The sequence below is a fragment of the Euprymna scolopes genome, chromosome 31 (assembly GCF_053919585.1).
Source record: "Euprymna scolopes isolate OS-2025 chromosome 31, ASM5391958v1, whole genome shotgun sequence".
NCBI lineage: Eukaryota > Metazoa > Mollusca > Cephalopoda > Sepiida > Sepiolidae > Euprymna > Euprymna scolopes.
The window spans coordinates 73,094,775-73,115,792 of record NC_136512.1 but is presented as its reverse complement, the minus strand read 5'-3'; the positions used below and the strand labels follow the sequence as shown (position 1 = coordinate 73,115,792).

At 33.5% G+C, this 21,018-nt stretch overlaps 1 protein-coding gene across 1 annotated transcript in view; it reads left to right on the top strand.

Annotated features, from left to right (window-relative positions):
• LOC145255816 (SRR1-like protein) overlaps window positions 1-21,018 on the top strand; it is a 52,986-nt gene that overhangs the window by 21,248 nt on the left and 10,720 nt on the right. The window contains exon 5 of the mRNA XM_080114521.1: window positions 8,238-8,395. Coding sequence (XP_079970647.1) covers window positions 8,238-8,395 — 158 coding nt within the window. The remainder of the gene's footprint in view (window positions 1-8,237; window positions 8,396-21,018) is intronic.

Genomic DNA, 21,018 nt, shown 5'->3' with positions numbered 1-21,018 from the left:
ATTAATCGTCCCAACACTAGTCATAAGGAATGGAGAAATCATGACAGAACCTCCGCTCATCATTGGTCTTGTTTGAGTGAGTTAACCATTCCACATTGTGAACATTGAAGTCTCCACAGACATGAATATTAGTTGAAGGATAAGCAGATAGGACGTGGTCAATTTTCTTAGATATGCTTTTAAAGATAGTAACTCCGCTGTTGTATTGGTCTAATTCACCATATACAATCCAACCATCAGAGATGATACAAGTGTTCAGCAGAATCCACAAGCGAATGATCAGGAAGAGTGTTTCCCTATCTCTCGGTTCTACTATAGTTAGATTACATTTACTACTATATCTCTCCACTGTGCTAAAGACCCAGATATCACCTATCTATGAGGTCCTGGATATGACCTTAAACTATATACAATGGTGAGGCCCAGCTTACAGGCTTTGGGGAGTGTGGAGCCACCCTTTAATTGCCATTGCTCCCAGGTCCACTCTGACCCTGAGTGGTAGTACCTGTTAGGGTCCCAACTATGGGTTAGATAAAAATCGACTTGAGCTTCAATCTATGGTCCCCCCATGCCAAACTTTCACAAGAAACACTCGTCTAGCTGTAAACACTATCAATAATTCCCCCCACTCTTTATCTGTGCCTAAACCTAAATGTAGATTCTATGAACAAAGCTTCTTTCTTAGAACTGCACGCCTGTGGAATTGTCTTCCGTTTTCCTGCTTTCCGGCTGACTACAATATGGTTGTGTTCAAGTCTAACGTAAATAAGTTCTTGATGAGCCGTTCCATATAAGTTATCAAATTTACCAAATTTTCATTACTAATGATTACTATATTGTCCAATTTCTACTGTACACTCTTTAACCCTTATCCTTGAGTGGCCTCTTGGCCTTGATAATATGTTGATGCCTATGTAAAAAAAACAAAACAAAAAACAAAAAAAACAACAAATATACTCGATTAAAAAACTTTTCTTCAAAATCACTGGATTTTGCATTAAATAACCTGAAAAGGGTTGATATGCCATAAAACAAAACCAACCAACTAGTATGTTTCTCCACTGCGCTAAAGACCCAGATACCATCTTTAAATCGATATCTGTTATATTTTTTGCGTAAAGGAGCAGGATTCATCAATTTCTACTTCCTTGGGATTATTTTCTGGATCTGGATTTTTCTGGACCCAGCAATATTGGATTGTTTAAAATGTCTTATTGACACACTGATAAATTGTTTCCAGTCAACGACAATGTGGGAATCAACGCTGACGTCATTCTCAATTTCATGTTGCTTCATCTCGATGCTTCAGCAAAAAATAATCAGAATTATCTGCTTTATTTGCAGCTTGGCAATTATTATTATTAAATAAGTAGCTCCCACCTCCGCATATATGATTTTTTTTTTTTTTTTTTTTTTTCGTAAACTGTGTCGGAATTTTTCATTTTTAGTTCTGAACCTGAAACTATGTTGGCATTTTTCGTTTTTAGAAAAGAAACTTTGTTCATGGAATTTGCATTTAGATTTAGACGCAGATAGAGAGTAGAGGAAATTGTTGACTGTGGTTGAAGCTAGATGAGTGTGTTTTGTGAAAGTTTGGCAAGGGGGGGGTCGTAAATTGAAGTTCAGGGAAGCGCTTGCCATAAAAATAACTTTAAAACAGAGACGGCTCGCAATGACTCTTCTGTGGGGAAGAGGTTGCAGGGAAAGAAAAAAGGGCATCACCTACTAACTTCATATCTTTAAAGGTAAATACATAAAAAAAAGCATCAATCATTTTGGCTTTCTTTAATTTCAAATTGTAATATTCATTTCATAATGTTATTTAAAAAAAATACCATCCTATTTCTAATTAAGAAATAGGATGGTATTATCAGTTTTCATTAAAAAAAATTCTCAAACTTAGTAAAAAGAGTTCGTTGATAAAAAAATTTCAAAGAATCTTGAAAAAAAATACGCCTTTTCTTTATTTGGAATGGAATGGAAACGCCACTAACCCTATGCGGGTTTAACTGGCTTCCTCCAAAGGAGGAAGTTCCATAGGAGTATGCGATTCACAAGTGGTCCGCAGTTGCATGTATATACCCGTTAAGAGAGATGACGACATTAGGTTTTTGCAACTCTTGCAGGGAAGTGTTGACGTCCTTTTACACACAGCGCCTGGAATTCCCAAATTGGTCACTCATCTGGTACTGGCCAAGTTCAATCTTGCTTAACTTTGGTGATCTAACTAGAACCAGTATGTTGACGTGATTATGCCGTTTATTTATTTATTTTTTTATTTAGTTATTTATTATTACTATTTTTTTCTGACTTGCTCTTCTTTGGGGGTTTTGCCTTGGAGCATAGTGTAGTGTCTGTTTTGATACTACATTTCATCTTTTCTTTCTTCAGTCCGACTTGGACAAGTTAAATTTGTGTTTCTATTCAAAGAGCCCCTTTTTTGGGAGAGGCCGGATTTTCCTCCATTTTTCTAATGAACCAAACTAGAGTCAAAATTCTGCCTTCGTGGAGAGACAAGTAAATGAGGACTCTGCTTACAACTTAACAAATTAAGTAAGAAAAAAAAAATATTTTTGTAAATTTTGAAAACCACCATTTGTAAGTGTTGGCAAATAAGGGGAATTAATTCATAATTCAAGTTTGTAAGGGAAGTAATTAATGTTTGCTTCGTGAAATAAGGGAGATAACTAATGTCACCCTTCATTTCCTTCGGCTTTTTTTTTTTTTTTTACACGTTATTCAGTTATTGTATAATTATCAACCAACGATGATAAAGCATGTGTTTCTTGACAGGAAAATATAAACAACTAGCTGTATACCCGGTGTTCACAGGTCGAAACTTATCGCCGACCGAAGGATTTAGTCATATACTATTTAAGATAGGTAAATATCCAGATACGCTACTACAGAACACCGACCACTCTAATTTGTTTTTCTATAGGTAATTGAGGTCGCTGACAACGAATCTGATAGTCAAACTTGGGGCAAATTGCATGGTATTTACCCCTGAACCCACGAACTACTTTCCACCATTTTGCAGCTTCCGTTTATGCTACGCGCATGCACGCTGTAGCATAAACGACGGCTTCACACCAAGCAAACTACGTTGGGGGGGGGGGATTTTTTTTTTTCCAGAATTTTCAAAAATACATTATAGCACTTTTTGGGTGGAAAATTTAAAATTAGCTGAAAAAGAAATAAAACAAGAAAAGGAAAGCACTCCAAGTTGGAGTGGGGGGGGGTAATTTATCTTTTTTTTTTTTTTTTTTTTTTTTTTTTTTTTACCTGGAACATAGGATTTTCAAATTTTCAAAAAGTAACGCACCGACATTTACCAATTAGATCACATCCGCCACCCCCCGCTCGCGCCCCCAATGTACACAGTAAAATCTTCGGAAAATGTTAAATGGTGTTCTAATTGGTAAATGTTGGTGCGTTACTGACGGAAAAACGTTTAACTAAACTGCAAAAGCACCTATTAAGCCACATAAGTTCTATAATTGAATCCCCCTCCCGCAAAAAAAGAATGAAAAACAAAGATGTTTGGTGCTTGTTTTTGTAAACCACATTAAAAACTACGCGAGACAAAAAAAAAAAAAAAGTCCCCCAATTTGTTGTACTTTTCTTTAACTGTAAGTCATTAAAAAAATGTCAGCCCGTAATTTTTTGATTGGTACGCCATGTGAGAAGGCAGTTTGCTAGGTGAAGCAAGCTGTCGTTCATGCTGCAGCGCACGCGCGTAGCGTAAACGGAAGCTGCAAAATGGTGGAAAGTTATTCGTGGGTTCGGGGGTTAATACCATGCAAACAGTGAATTTGCACCAAGTTTGACTATCAGATTCTTTGTCAGCGACCTCAATTACCTATAAAAAACAAATTAGAGTGGTCGGTGTTCTGTAGTAGCGTATCTGGATATTTACCTTAAGATACACTAGGTACGTGCAAAATGAATGCCGATGCTCAAAATGTATAAATATTTCGATTCCTCCCTTTACTTAAAAATTCACCAAAAATCAGGAAATTAACCAATTTTAATGAAATTTTCAGTATTTATCAAATAATGATCGCGGAATATAATGAACTAATTATTTTTATTTAATCTTAGTGGAAATGTATTATTTTGTTTAAACAAAAAATACCTTCACTAAAGTTATGGTTTTCAGTAGTAAATAAAAAAACGCAAGAATTTATTTTTGCTTTTTTATATAAATAAAGCATCGTAATTTGTAACAATAATAAAAAAAATAAAATAATTTTTTCAGAAACATTACCAAAAAGTCCCTAAAGTTCGTATTAATGAATTCGATATAACTCCAAAAAAAAATGAATTTCTCGAACTACCGATATTACCATCGTTTATTTAATATTTTCACACACAAAAAAATTATAATATCAAAAATATTTCTACTTTTTTTTAAAATTACAGATTTCGCATAATTTTTATATGCAAGATTTTAATAATTTCCTTGCTCGCAAGAATGTGAAACTTTCAGCGTAACATAATTTTTTATATAATATTGAACAATAATTTAAAAACAGGAACATAAAAAATAATTAAATTAAAAAATGATAAAAAATTTATACAAACGTTCAGAATAGGAATGTATGAATGCACGTCTGGAAAAAAAAAGAAGAAATCTGACACTCCTACCTCCTTTTACTATCATGACTTCATTTTGAAACAGCGTTTTGATTGGCTGAAATTTTGGGCCTCCTTATAATTGTGTTTACAAAATTTTAGTTTGTTGCATTTTTGGCGAATGGTAAATTACTTGCTTTTTGAGGGCTAATTAAGTTATTTTTGCACAAACGAGGTGTTTTTTTTTTATTTAATTCAGTATCTTAGGACTTTACGAATTATATTTGAAATAGACCCAGAAAACTAATATTTATCTTTTTAAAGAATTTTTACAATGAATTTATTTAACTTCAAAATTTAGTTGAATTGGTTAGATCGCTGTGAAAACATTTTTCATAACTTTTTTTTCATGCGTACAAATATTTTTTTTCCTTTTAAAAATTAACTTTAGTCTTTAATCTTTCAAAAAGTAGTCGGAAACCTACAAAATAATTATGATGAATCGGCTTTCAAAACTAGATCCCCCTATTTTTGCCCGCTCATTTTTGCCCATACCTAAGATACACCGAATATCAAAGTCATTCTTAACATGGGGAGGGAAGGGTGTTTTGTAACTGTTATGTGCTTCCACCTAACAATTTAATAATAAGAAAAAGATATCGTGAAACTTGAATTCAACCTGAAAAAACTATTTTAAAATAGCGCGGTACGAAAAATACATAAGCAACGAAATAACTCTTCTGGCTTAAATAAATAAGCTTAGTTCCGGTTTTAAAAGCAACTGTTGTCAGCTATTTATATTTGAAAATAAGGCACTTGTACAGTTTAATCAACACATTAAAAAATGAAAATATCGGAAAAAGGTTATATTGTACGTATCTGTTTTGAACTGAAGATCTCTGAAAAACATTTCACTTAATTTGGTCGAGTAGTTTTTTTTTTTTTTTTTTTTTTTTACAGTAGAAAAATATGTTTTTATGACAGCACGTTGAAGGTAGACACCTTTGAATTTTTTAAATTTTTGTTTAGATTTTTAGACACACCACAGGGAGATAACTCAGTTTAAAGTGCCGACACTCCCTCCCCATCTTTAATTCTAGCTTTTCTTCCTAAAAATCGAACCTTTTGCTCGGTATCATAACAAATTGTTTTTTTCGCTGTAAAAAAAAGAACCCCAAAAAACTACTTGATGAAATTAAGTGAAATCTTTTTTCGTACAACTTCATTCCATAACGGATATGTACAATTTAAGCTTTTTCGATATTTTCATTTTTTAATGTCTTGATTAAACTGTACACGTACCGAAAATAAGTATAAATTAAAGTAAAAATAAATTAAATAATTATCTTTTAAACAATATTGTTAAATGATTTTAAATAGAACAATTAAATGATTCTATTACAACAAACAATAAATAACATGTAGCTAAGTGTTAAATTAGATATTCTAATATTCTGTGACTGTTAAGCTACAGTCGACAGATCGATTTTTAAAAATATATCGTTTTAAGCAAAAACAATAATACGTCCTTAAGTGACATACCGAAAATAGTAATATATCCAAAAATTAGAGAAAATCAACAAGTAGAAAGTTATTCATATTTAAAAAGAATTTTTAGGAAAATGGGGTAAAATTGCATTTTTCCTAGACGTAGACGGTAAGGGGACATTACTCCAAAACGAATATTTTAAATTACTTGTTCATGGCTGCAATGTTTGTTGTCTATAATTATAAACTTTTTTTTTTTTTTTTTTTTTTACTAAAAATACAATAGCAGTTGTTCTACTTAATGTATTTTCGTAATTTTTGGATATATTACTATATTCGACATGACAATTAAGTACGTAATATTGTATTGCTTAAAACGATAGATTTAAAGGAATTGATTTGTCGATTATATCTTTACATGCACCTAATATTCAAGCAAGCAAAGACAGCCGAATGTTCCACAGTTAAACAATTTGATCATTTGCATTGATTTGCAACCCTCTAGCACAGGAGAAGTGGCAAACATTTTGGTTCTTGTTCAGAATTCCCCCATATTAAAAAAAAAAAAAAAAAAAAAATCTGTATGATATATGCACCCATGACAAAATGAAAATATCATATTCCAAAAATCACATGAATTGATCAAGTACTTTTATTTTTAAATAAGAAAATAAAATTTTATGATTATCTGAGATGTGACTGTCTCGCCCATCATTTTGAAAAAAAAATTCCCCCACCCCCAAAAAACCCCACAAAACAAGGGAAATAATTAAACAATAAATGTTGTAATGCCAACGAATTCCCATTAATTGCTTATAAATTATTTTGTTTGATGCCCAGTTAGGGATTAATAGGAATTAGTCGCCACAATACCACATTTACTCTAGAAGTTTTCTCAGAAACTATAACCGATTTGGCTGAAATTTTGTATGGATCTTTATTATGATAAGGTGCAGCAAACTAAGTATTATGACCTCCGTTTGATGCACAGTTGAGGATTAATAGGGGTTAGTATTTAATGCAAAAATGAGCATAAATTTAACCACATTCAACCGTCAATTTGGCATAAAGCATTCATTCTAAGTCAATGGTCCATAAATTTTGCCCGTTTTTAAAGTTTAGTCTGTTTATACAGGGCTCTATAGAAACTTTATCTTTAGTTGACCTTTGACAACTAGATATTTTCGTTTACTAGCCAAATAGAAAAGTTACTTGCCAAACCCACGTGATTTTTGGAATATGACATCTTTGTTCTGTGACGATTATGTACATAATAAATTTTTTTTTGTATTTTTTTAATACATGTAATTCTAAGTATACAACAAATTTTATGTTGATAGTTGAAGGTATAAACATTCTGATTTCTTCAGATGTTTTTTAAACAGCCTTCGTTAAAAAAAGAGTATATTATTCTTATTAAACTTTTATTGTTTAAATAATTTAACTTTGTTCATTTTATATAAAAAAAAAAAGTTGAAAAAATATTTTTCACTCAGTAGTGAGCTTTGGAAGATTGTCAATGAAAGAAATACATTCACCAAAAGATAAACGTTTTATTATTTCTAGTCGCCATTTTGAAAAATCATTCACAAATGCGATTGTTTCACTTGCAATGTAGATATTTTTTAAATACGTAATTCTAAATGTACCAAATTTTATGTTAAGACTTGAAGGTATAAACATTCAAAATTCTGCAGATGGTTTTTTTAAATAGTCTTTGTTAAAAAAAAAGTATGTTGTTCTATTAAACCTTTTATTGTTTAAATAATTTTACTTTGCTCGTTTTATTAAAAAAAAAAAAAAAAAAAAAGATTGAAAAGATATTTTTCACTCAGTAATGAGTTTTGGAAGATTGTTGGTGAAAAAACACAATTGCCAAAAGAAAAGTGCTTTATTATTTCTAGTTGCCATTTGAAAAAATATTTGCAAATATGACCGTTTTACTTGTAATGTAAAGCCCTGAAAACTGTTCTGCTTGTTGAATTAATATTATACAATGTTTGTTGAATTAATATTATACAATGTTTGTTGAATTAATATTATACAATGTTTGTTGAATTAATATTATACAATGTTTGTTGAATTAATATTATACAATGTTTGACGGGGTGTAGTTCTAGTTTTTATCATTTTATAATTTATATGTCTATTTTTTTAATTAATCTTTGCAGGAAGGTAAACGACTTGGAAGTGTCGAACACTGGACATTGTTTTTTATGCCGCATTGTGGTAAGGCCTTGTGCAATAATCTATTGTGGGCTAACTGGTCACCTCATCAGCTTGCAAACATTATCATCATCGGAAATAGTTTCTCCAGTATTGTTGAAAGGTAGGACTAGATTCTTAACTTTTGCGTAAATTAAAAAAATTCTTTTGAATAAACAAAGAAAAAATGTCTTTGAAACTGTTTTTTTTTTTTTTTTTTTTTTTTTTAAATTTGACATAATTTTTTTCTTGTTAATTTTGTTATTGTTAATTATCCATCATCACCTTGATAACAAGATGAACCAAAGACATTTCTGATTATGGAACCAAAAAAAAATTTCTCTGATGAAGGATGTTGTACTATCCAAAGTTAATAAGAACATGCGCAAAACTAATAGAAATATGTCGGCAAGTTGAAATGAACATTTTACATTTCAACTTGTGGACGTATTTCTCTGCGTTATTCATTCATCCAAACAAAGATTTTACTCATTATAAACCATCCTTGGTGTATGATTACTGTTTCCTGTTATTTTCAGTGTTTTGTGACCAGTTGTTTATGAGTTTATTGGTTAAATATTTACACACAGATGGACACACATACATTCATTCAAGTGGTGCCTGGTAGAGGTATTGATGGCTATGGCTTTTTCATCTATCGCTCTCTTTTGAGACATTTATGAATTCATTGTTGCTCATCATTTATTTATACGAGATAGTGTAGGTGTTGTCATACGCACGTTTTCAGCTCCAATAAATTAAATCTGGGAAAATTTGCTCGACACCAAATCCAGCATTGCTGAGATGATAGTGTAGAGGCTTGTTGGCTAGGGGTGTCTTTAGGTCAGTGCAGTTCTAGGAGCTCCACCCTTCCAGGTTTTGCCATTTTTTTTCTTTCGAGAAGCGGTTCGTCTATTTTTAATGTATTGTTAATTGTCTGAGGCGCTCATACCGGGTAATTCAGATGAGGCTGTTCAAGCATTTTTCCTCTAATAGATTGGCTTTTTGAATCTCACTTTCTGATCCTCGTATCGCCTCATTCCGGCGCGAAAATGAATCGACTCGTTTATTCGCGGTGAGCGAATTCGATCTCCTGTTGGAGAACTGGAATCATTCTAATCGCATCGGACAATGATTGTGTACGAGAGCGCATTTGTCTCTCGTCTTCAGAATTAGCACGACGTTCGGAATAAAACAAAAAACAAAACTCGTTATAAACCATCTTTGGTGTATGATTACTATTTCCTGTTAATTTCCGTGTTTTGTGACCAGTTGTTGAAGAGTTTATCTGTTGAATATTTTCACACATACATACGTCTTCTGTTTTATTTATATTCAGACTAACCTGGGTGTTGAGTAAAAAAAAAAAAAGTGGTAGTAGGCAGGCAAGCTTGAACCCATACTGCGAAGGAAGGTAAGAACATGAAAAACGTGACGTCTTTGCCTTTGAGTCCATTGCCAAACTGGAAATAGCGAAGGTTTAAATTAAGGCTAAAACTGAATTGAAGTTCTTTTCTATTCTTTGTTTCCTTTGCGACTGAGCATACAACGTGTTGGTTCCCAGACTACGTTACACATGTAGGAGAGCTGGAACAATTGTTTCCCATTTGAATCCTCCATGTTGATGGCAAACGTCATGACCCATTTAGCGAGCATAGATGTCTCATAGGGACGAGTTATCGGATGTAGATAAGGTGCTGTTTAAGAGAAAGTGCTATCATTCAACACAGACGAGAAGATGAAAGAGACGGTCATTGACCGTTTGGAGTTACCTAACGTCTTTCAGGATTCACTGCCATAAAGAAGGATCGCTTGCATCAGAGCTTGGTAAATTCTTATTTCGTTCTTGTGTCTTGTCTTGGATCTTGACCAAAGCCGAGAATTTAGTCGCTAGAAGGTATGACATGCAAGGTCTATTTGTACTCTGATGTCGGCTGCGATGATGGCACAAAGATATTTGAAATTCCTGACCTCTTCAAGAACATCACCGTTGAGGACGATGGGTGTTTTGTCTGTTGGGGCAAAAAAATAGCAGACTGGACATCAGCAAATGTTTCACTTTTTTGGCAGGTGTTGTTTGACGTAATGCGTAAACTCTACTCGTGTGCAAATACACATTTATACATTTAACTGCATTAGTTTGTCAAGTTTTGATATGCATGTGTGTTGTTAGCTCAGATGGTAGTGAATAACGTTAGAGAGCTAAATGTTTTGGTTTCGATTCTAGCTGATGGCACTCAAGTTGTATATGTATTTTAAACTTTTAAACTCTCTACTACATATTTGGTATAATATAATGATAATAAGAATTAGCTCTATAATAATAAATACGAAATCTTCATGAATTCAAATATAATATTAAAGTATATTTTTTGACCAGGTAAGCCAGGCGGTCTGCTATTATATATATAAAAAGTACCCGTCGTTGACTGGGTTCAAAAACAGCCTACAGAAAATGGACTCTGATTTATGAAAGTATGATAGGTTATGAAAAGGAAGGGTTATAAAGAGATAGCTTCGAATTTGGGGGTATCAAAACCAAAGCAAAATATGATGAAAGTAAAAATAAAATAGATAAACCCCATAATTTATTATACCATACCTGTTCACACTGAAACACTTATCACAATATTCTGTGGATCTATATTAAAAAAACTTGTTAAACTTTGTGACATATTTCCATTCTATGGAGGTCAGGCACGAACGAACACTCCATAATTTTATTATACCATATTTCTTCAAACTGAAACATAATTATCAAAGTATACTTATGCAGATAGATATGAAAAGTCTTTATTAAAGTTTGTCCCTATTTCCATTCTATGGAGGCCAGGCACGAATGCAGACCCCACAATTTTATTATACCATCCCTATTTAAGTTAAAACATACTTATCAAAGTATTGTTATGTACATCTATATCAAAAACACTTGTAAACGTTTTTTTTAAATTTTTTATTTCCATACTTTGTGGACCAGGCGCGAACGTAGACCCCACAATTTTAATGAACCGTCGTTCTGCCAGATCAAACGTATCCATTCCTGTGTCTCGATACATCTTATATCATTATATGTTATCAATTTTTTAAAATAGTCAACCATATAGGAGCCTATTCGTGACTAGACACACACGCACACAGACATTCAACTTTATATTATATATATATATATATATATATATATATATATATATATATATATATTAAGTAATGTGATTTATAATTTAAAATTTAAAAATTTTTAAAAATTTAAAATTTAACTTATATATATGTATAGTAATTTATAAAATATATATGGCGATTAAGCTACACTGAATATTCGGCGTTTCATCCACTATAGGATTCGTCAGGCTTATGTCAGGCTTATATATATATAATCTGAAGTGAATATTATTTGTGGAGTCTCAGTCCTTGATGGCCAACCTACATCCAATAGTGACACTGGGAAACTTGAAGTGAAAAGTGTTGCCAAAAAAGAACACATCCTTGCTGAACACCAAACTATATTTACAAAATCTCATCATATGTGAGAACATGTTGAGCTGAAGTATGCTGAGAAGTTAAGGCGAAATATCGTCTGCTTGCATAAACTTTCAAAGGATGGCGCGTCGACAGTCGAATGTAGCAATAAAATCAATGAAGCATGAACGTTTTGTGTTGAAGATTATGATATGAGCTGGGAGTGGCCAAGATTGGGTAGATTGGCCCCTGGGACAGGGAGTCAACTTGAATGTTAAGATGGTCAGTGAGACAACAGGTCAATAATCGTTTTTGGGCAGAATTCGACTCTTTAAGGGGGCTGGATAGCAAGAATGTGCTCACAGTGTACTTCAAGACGACCATGTTGTAGTCAGCTGTTAAGCAGGCCAGCAGAACAGAGTTCCACAAGCAGATAGTTCTGGGAAAGAAGTTTTGTTCATGGAATTTGTGTTTAGATTTAGGCACTGATAGAGAGTAAGGAGACTTGTTGGTAGTAGTTGTAGCTTGACGAGTGCGTTTTTGTGAAAGTTTGGTGGTGGGGACTTTTGAATGAAGCTCAGATGAGCACTTGCCATGAAAATGTCTCTTCTGTGGGTGGGGGGGGGGTTGCAGGGAAGAGAAAACCCTTCAGCATGCAAATGGATGGCAAGAAAAACCGAATGCATAATTAAGACCTGTATAAAGGCTTTTTATTATTATTATAAAGGATTAAACTTCAAAGAAATTATTACAAAGCAAACTCAATCGGCCAAGGGAGGGATGAACATAATAGAATCAATACAATAAGTAGCAACATAGACAGAAATCTAACATGAATGATATCAAAAGCATGAACATTGTTGAACAAAGGGAAGGTTCAGGGCTGGGAGAAGAAACAGATAAAAGGATAATATATATATATATATATATATATATATATATATCAGGTCATAAAGTCTTCTGAATTATTGGTTGGTTGGTTGTTTTTGTTTTACGGCATATCAACCTTTTTCAGGTTATTTAATGCCGAATCTAGTTATTTTGAGGAACGATTTTTAATGGAATATATATATATTTTTTTTAAGTTGGATTCTATTCAACCCATAGTTGGGACCCTAACAGGTGCTACCACTCCGAGTCAGAGTGGACCTGGGAGCAATGGCAATTAAAGGGTGGCTCCACACTCCCCAAGGCCCGCAAGGTGGGGCTTCACCATTGGATATAGTTTTAGGTCATATCCAGGACCCTGAATTATTGGAAGGTAGAATTACAGTCCTATATTGCTCTGTCTCTTCCTTTTCGTTTTTCTTTTTTTTCATTTTTTTCTTTTCTTTCTTTTTTTTCATTTTTTCTTTTTTTCTTTTTTTTCTTTTTTTTCTTTTTTCTTTTTTCTTTTTTTCTTTTTTTTTCCTTGTTTTTTCTTTTTTTTCATTTTTTTCTTTTTTCTCATTTTTTTCTTTTTTTTCATTTTTTTTTTTTTTTTTTGTATTTTGGTTCCCCTTCGTCTCCTCCTCTCTCTCTTCTTATTTTTATATATATATATATATATATATATATATATATATCTGTTTTGTTTCTTTTTTGTTTTGTTTTTATGGCAATCGCTCCAGATAAGGCATGAAGCCACTTGATGTAAGGAGATAAAAGAAGAAAAAAAAATACTACTTCAAGGTCAAAAACTTGCCAACAATAATTGTTAGATGAAATAGATTCTGATCCAGAAAACAGCAATTCTTCCTCCAATGTCAGAAACATTGCTCATGGAATATAAGGATTAAAGAACAAAATAAATGAAATGAAAGTTGTCAGGTTGCCGAAAGTAAGCCCAGGATCCACTTTCTCATTTTAATCATCTATCTTGGTTCTTTTTCGTTGCGAAATCTTCTCAACTCTGAGGCAGTGAGTTATCGATTCATTGTAGTTCCTTTGTGAATCCTTTATTCCCCAGACAGAACTTCGCATTGGCCTGGCCTTGTTCTGGAGTCACATTCTGATTAGAATCGTTTTAGAAGAATCGAAAATGCATCAATCAGGCTGATATCACGATAGTTGCCGCATTATTACATATCACATGATCTGAATAAATAATTTAGAATTAAATAAAATAAAACAGCATAAATATAGAAAATAGAAATAAAATTAGAAAAAAATAAGAATAAAAAAATACGACAGAGGTTAAAAGTGCAAAAAAAAACAAAAAAAAAAACGTAGCTAAAATTTAGTTACTTTTCATCGCTTTCAAAAGTAAATCTTGGGTTTACTTTTGGCAGCCTCATCACTCTTGCTTCCTTTATTTTGTTCTTTAGTCCTCACATTCCATGAGCGATGTTTCTGACAAAAGGGAAAGAATTACTGTTTTTGTGTTTGAATCTATCCATCTTGCATGATTGGTTTTAACTTTGAAATATTTTTTTTTGTTTTTGTTCTTAGCACTTTTCATCCAGTTGGTTCATGCTTTGTCTGGAACGATTTCCGGTACTAGTGCAGAGAGTGATCCGGACGTAAATAATAACATTATTATTTAAAAAGCCATTCTTAACATGGGGAGGGGAGGGTTTTTTGTGCCTATTCTATACTTCAACCTTACAATTGAATAAAAAAACATATCATAAAACTTTAATTAAACTTGGAAATACGATTTAAAAAATAACGCGGATCACTCTCTGCACTAGCACCCGATTTCCATTAAAAAAACAAATACAAAAACAACCTTCTACTTCTTCTGTCTTTTTACGAGATGCCTTATATATGTTTCCAAACTTTGTTCGTATGTGCACTTTTATTGATAGTATACCCATGAACCTCTAGTCCCCTTCAAAGTAACCACCTCCGGCTGCAATACACTTGTTGCACCATTCCAACAACTTCTGGAAAGACCCATGAAAGCCCTCTTGTGTGTGCATGTCAATGACCCTCATCACAGCCTCTTTCATCTCTTCAATTGTTTCATAATGACAGCTTTTAAGGTTTTCCTTGAGCTTAGGGAATAACCAAAAGCCACAAGGTGTAAGGTCTGAACTATAGGGAGTGTGAGGAACTGTCTTGCTGCCCACCTTGGTCAAATAGTCTGTGACAAGGATGGAGTTGTGGACTGGTGCATTGTCCTGGTGGAAATGCCACTGACCTGATTTGAAAAGTGCTGGCTCCTTCTGCCGGAATCTCTTCTTGAACTCCTTTAAAACCTCAATTCCTTGTTGACTGTCTGTCCAGTGGAAACCCTGTGCATGTAGATCATGTCCGTGCTGTCAAAAAAGGAATCATCATAAGTTTCTGGGTGGATTTGCTCCGTCTGGCCTTTTTGGATCTGGGTGAACCAGCATGCTTCCACTGGAAACTTTTTCTCTTGATCTATAGGTCATAGTAGTAGATCCAGCAGGTCACCAGAGCATCAAGTACTGCGGGATCTGAATTGATCAGCTTGACCATATCCCTTCTGTCATGACAATGTCTTTCTTTCTGATCTTCTCTGACCACTCTTGGGACAAGTTTCACACAAATCTTTCGCATCTTCAGTTCCTTGCGAATAATTGTGTGTACAGTTCCCACACTGACATCAAACTGTGCACTTATTATCTCTATAGATACACGACGGTCCTTATGCGTGAAATTCTTTATTTGACCAATCAACTCTGGTGTTCTGACTTTCTAACTCCTCCCACATCTCTCTTCATCCCCCACAGACTCCCTGCCTTTCTTGAAACTCTTATGCCCCTCAAAAACTGATGCCCGATTCATGCAAGATGGTCCAAAAGCAGTCTGAAGCATTCCATACGTTTTTGTGGAATTTTCCCAAGTTTAAAACAGAATTTTATTGCTTATTATTTTTCTAACGTGTCCTCATGTTCAGATTGCACTTTTGAAATTCACCAGCTGTGACAATCAGGCTTTAGTAGGGTGTATTCTAATTCCTGCTGTAGCTTTTCTTTTGAACCTGAAATCATAATTGTTCAGTCATCTCATAAGATGTATAGCAATAACATACTGAATTCTCAAGAGTCTGCGACAATTTTAAATGCATGTACAAAAAAGTCTGGAAACTTATTGACATGGTTTGCTGTATTTTTTCTATTTTTTTTTTGCCATTAAAATTAATTGCTTGATTGATGTAACCTAGAATAAATATACAGAGAGCAGACGATATTTGTTTACAATTTTCAACTGCTAATTTATGCCCATTTTTTTTACTTGTGAATTTTGTCTTCATGAAAACAATGACTCTATTTCCATCCTTTTTTTTTTTCAGAATGATTGTTTTTGTTTTGTTTTTTACATCAGAGTAACCACTTATTAAGGTTTGAAGGTCACTCGAGGATAAGGGTTAATGAGTGTGTGGTGGTCACTGGGATAACAGCGTATTAATTGTTAGTAGTGGAAATGAGATAAAAACACATTATTTAGGGTGGTGACTTAAGAAGTTGTTTACACTAGCCTTGCAGATAACCATGTTGTAGTCAGCTGGAAAGCAGGCCCGTGAAGCAGAGTTCCACAGGTGGACAGTTCTAGGAAAGAAGCTTTGTTCAAAGAATTTGCATTTAGATTTAGGCACAGATAATGAGTGGAGGGAAACTGTTGATTGTTGTTGTAGCTAGATAAGTGTTTTTTATGAAAGTTTGGCGAGGGGGAACCATAGATTGGAGCTCAGACGAGCACTTGCTATGAAAATAACGATAGAGCAAAGACAGAGAGAAAGCGGTTGCAGGGAAAAAAAGGGCATCACTTACAAAGTTTTGAGCTTTGTCAAGGCAGGATAGGATACTCTGAGCAATTCCCGCCCATATATGGCAAGTGTATTCCATTTTATAATGTATATGGTTCTTATACAGGTAGAGAATTGTGTTGGGGGTTAGATACCTTCTGGAGCGGTAAAATGATGCAAGCATTTTTCCGGCGACTTTGGCAACAGATTTGACGGACTAGAAGCACTTGTACTCCCTGATAAATCTGACAAGCAGCTAAATCCAACCCCTTTACAGTAGAGATCCCTAAGTGTAAGAAAGCCTTCTATTCCAATAGTTTCTTCACCAGAACTGCTAGACTTTGGAACTCTCTTCCGGGATTTTGCTTTCCCAAGTCTACTGACATGCAGAAGTTCAAGTGTAATGTGAACAAACATCTTGCTATTCATCTCCCTTCAAAACGCCCCTGCAACTTATGTCCCTGATAGTAGCCCCCTACTTCAAAGTGGGACTGTGCCTTGTTTGAGGTGAAAATTGATTAATAAAAAAAAAAAGTTATTTTTTTTTATTAAATATTATCACGTGAATAAAAGTACTTTTATTCACGTGATAATATTTAATATTAATAATAATAATAATAATAATAATAATATTATTTAATAATAATAATAATAATATTATTTAATAATAATAATAATAATAATATTATTTAATAATAATAATAATAATAATATTATTTAATAATAATAATAATAATAATATTATTTAATAATAATAATATTAATAATATTATTTAATAATAATAATAATAATAATATTTAATAATAATAATATAATAATAATAATATTATTTAATAATAATAATAATAATAATATTATTTAATAATAATAATAATAATATTATTTAATAATAATAATAATAATATTATTTAATAATAATAATATTATTTAATAATAATAATAATATTATTTAATAAAATAATAATAATATTTTTTTATAATATTTAATAAAAATAATAATATTTAATGATAATATTATTTAATAATAATAATAATAATATTATTTAATAATAATAATAATATTATTTAATAAAATAATAATAATAATAATATTTTTTTATAATATTTAATAAAAATAATAATATTTAATAATAATAATAATAATAATAATAATATTTAATGATAATAATAATAATATTTAATGATAATATTTAATAATAATATTTAATAATAATATTTAATAAAAATAATAATAATAGTAATAATATTTAATAATAATATATAATAATAATAATAACAAAAAAAAATAATTTCAAGCTCCCTCGAAAAAGGGGGAGCTCTTAAATGAATAGCAATTGTCTGATATGAAGGGTTTTCCCCACATTGATCAAAGCTGATTGCCTTCAAGACGTGCCGGCCACGAAGGCCAGCGAGCTGATTCAATTCGATTCAGTTTTGTTTTATTTATACGAAACAGACAAACACTGGAAACCAGGTTTTTTTTTTTTTAGAAATTCACTCAAAATAAATGTAGAGACGATGACCGCAAATCGTAGATATTACAATCTAGGGAGTATATAAAAAGTTCAGAAAAAAAAAAGCCTTTGCTGAACATACAAAAACGCGCGCAGTCGTTTTGCCTTTTATATAATTATCGTACCTTGTCATGTTTTACTCTGGTAATAAAGAATTTCTGGAACACGTGTACGTATGGATAAAAATGGTAAAACGTTGCTTTTTATAACATTATTATAGAATAATCGTCTATAATGTAAATCAACGTCTCTGACGACAAATATCGAAAAATTGGCCAAAAACATTAATTCCTTCACCCTCAACTGGCCAGTTTTCTACAAGGAGGGGTCGGTTTTTGCATCACCATTTTTGCATTGGATTTTGGATTGACTATGCGTAATTTCAACATTCGAAACTTCCGGTCGGGCAATGGAGGCATCAGCTAAGATGCTATGTTTTTTTTCTAACCTGTTTTTCTCCTTCGATTACGGGTTGCCAGCCTTCCTGCTACCACTTTTTTTTTTTTTTAAGACATCTGCATGATTCCCCCCCCCCACTACTACCACTTTTTTATCCCCCTCCCCTGGGTTCCTTACTATACCACCTACACACACCTGGGCAATGGGCACCCCTGTTACTGTTGTTTTGATACCCCCCTCAGGGGGGTATCAAAACAACAGTCCTTACTACACCATCTAAACACCGGGCAATGCCGGGCACCCCCCGTTAGTCTAATATATAAAAGGCAAAATGTGTGTGTTTGTATGTCTCACAAAAACTTTTGACACACGCAATGGATTCTCATGAGGCTAGTATCATTTTGAAGCTCGATGTCTTGGACAAAAAATATCGAAAAATTGGCCAAAAATATTAATTCCTTCACCCTCAACATGGCCGTTTTGTACAAGGAGGGGGTCACTTTTTTTCATCAACATTTTGACAAGTCATCATCTCCTTTCGATTGACTATGCTTAAATTCAACGCTCGCCACTTCTGGTTGTGCGATATAGCCATCGGCTAAGATGTTACGTTTTTTTTTTCTTTTTTCCTCCCTTGCGTTACAGGTCTGAGCCTGCCTGTCTATCACCACTTTTTTTTTTTTTAATACCTCTCTTCACCCAAACTGCCTGCTGTTGTTTTGATCCCCCTCCCTCCTCCCATGTGCTACTACCACATTTGGGCAATTTCATCGGTTCTGATGACAAAAAAAGTATCAGAAGTGTCGAACATTCATTAATCCTCATTTAATCCTGGGCAACGTTGGGTTTCCCTCCTAGCAACATATATATATATATATATATATATATATTGTCTAATTGTCATGACTTCTTTTTAAATAGTCTATAATTAATTAATGTTTGCTGTTATTCATTTGTAATTTTACAGTGCTATTTTCCCTCTATATCTGCAATAGTTTTGATTTTTTCTTAAAATATGTTCATTATCAAGGGCGATAATTTAAATGAAACTAATATGTTTACTTAGCTAGAAAGATATATTGAGGAGTCATAAGAGTTTATAGATGAGGAGGTGACCACTCTCTCTCTCTTCTCTCTCGACCTTAAGTCCCAGTTACTACACTTTTACTTCATCTAGTGATGGACCCTTCCAAAATGTAATCAAACACACACTAGTACCACTCTGATGCTTACAGTGCACAAAATGTGCATATCCCTAAGTCCGGGTGGCAATACCTTGAACAGGCTGACCTTTTGTTGTCAGTCATCGAAGATTGAGTTATTCCTTTGCAGGTGCACTGATCAGCATATATGGGCCTCTTCTAGTTGCAGTTCGGGCATCAGGTTTCAGGGTTGATCTAGAAATTAACTGAATTATCTTCCAAAGATCAAATAATCAATCAAAGGAATCAATAATCAATAAAAACTGCAGAGATCATTTACTTATAAATGAAAATAATTAGAAATATAAGTCTAATAAAAATAATCCTTAGGTAAGAGCCCCAGGGATCCACTTTGCCTTGCAGAGGAACACAAGCCTAACTGATCACCAGCATCAGGAAAAAACAACTCCCTATCTCTCGCCAGAGAGCTGTCTCCTTTCAAATCTCCTGAAATCCTTTCATCCTTCTCTGACTTTGTTAATGATCACCATTCGACCACACAGAAGCTGACTACTCGAGATATCCACTAGTAATAATAGCTAGAAACATTATTTTTCTCAAATAGGTTGGTCTCAGTATGATTTCCCCATTTAAAGAGGCCCTTATTTTATTACTAGCAGGGGTACCCAGTGTTACCCGGGTGTGTGGTGGTGTAGTAAGAGTGAGAATAAAAAGCTGCCCGGTGACGGGGGGGGGGGAAACAACAGGGTGGAGAGGGGTGTAAAAAAAAAAGTGGTAGTAGCCTGGAACCCGTAATGCAAAGGAGGGAAAGAAGGTGAAAAAAACATAATGCGCTGGCCGATGTCGCCATCGCGCAAACAGAAGTTGCGTGCGTCGAATTTAAGCATCGAGCAGTTTCGGTTTATATGAAAAAGCCAAACAAAACCCAGAAACAGTGCCACGGTGGGAATCTTGTTTACCGCGATCAAAAATTAAAAGGAAAGAAAAGATGTCCGTTTGCAAATGCGAGTTATTATGATCTGGGAAATATGTGGAAACTTCTTGCGGATTCTAACCGACACGAGAAGCCCGATGCAAAAAGCCTTCCGCAGACATACACAAGCTTGCGCCCATTTTGCCTTTTATATATTAGACTAGCGGGGGTGCCCGGCTTTGCCTGAGTGTAAAAGAAAAAAAAAAAAATTTGGTAGGGAGGTAGGCCTGAACCCGAAACCTTGAGGCGAATAGCCTGACAACTTACCACGATGTTACGTGGGCAGAGAAGTGAGGAAGGGTGAAATTAAATGTTTAAAAAAGTGGTCAAACATCACGCCGCAGTAGTAGAGAAAATGAAATCACAGCACAGATTTTTCTACCATAAAAGTCGCTGGAATAAAAGATATTTATGACCCTCGCCTCAAGACACCCCCCTCCCCCCACCGAAAAAAGCCTTTGGCGGACATACAAAAAAATGAACACACACATTTTCCCTTTTATATAATAGAAGACAAGTGAACAAACGTTTCCCAACCGGAGATA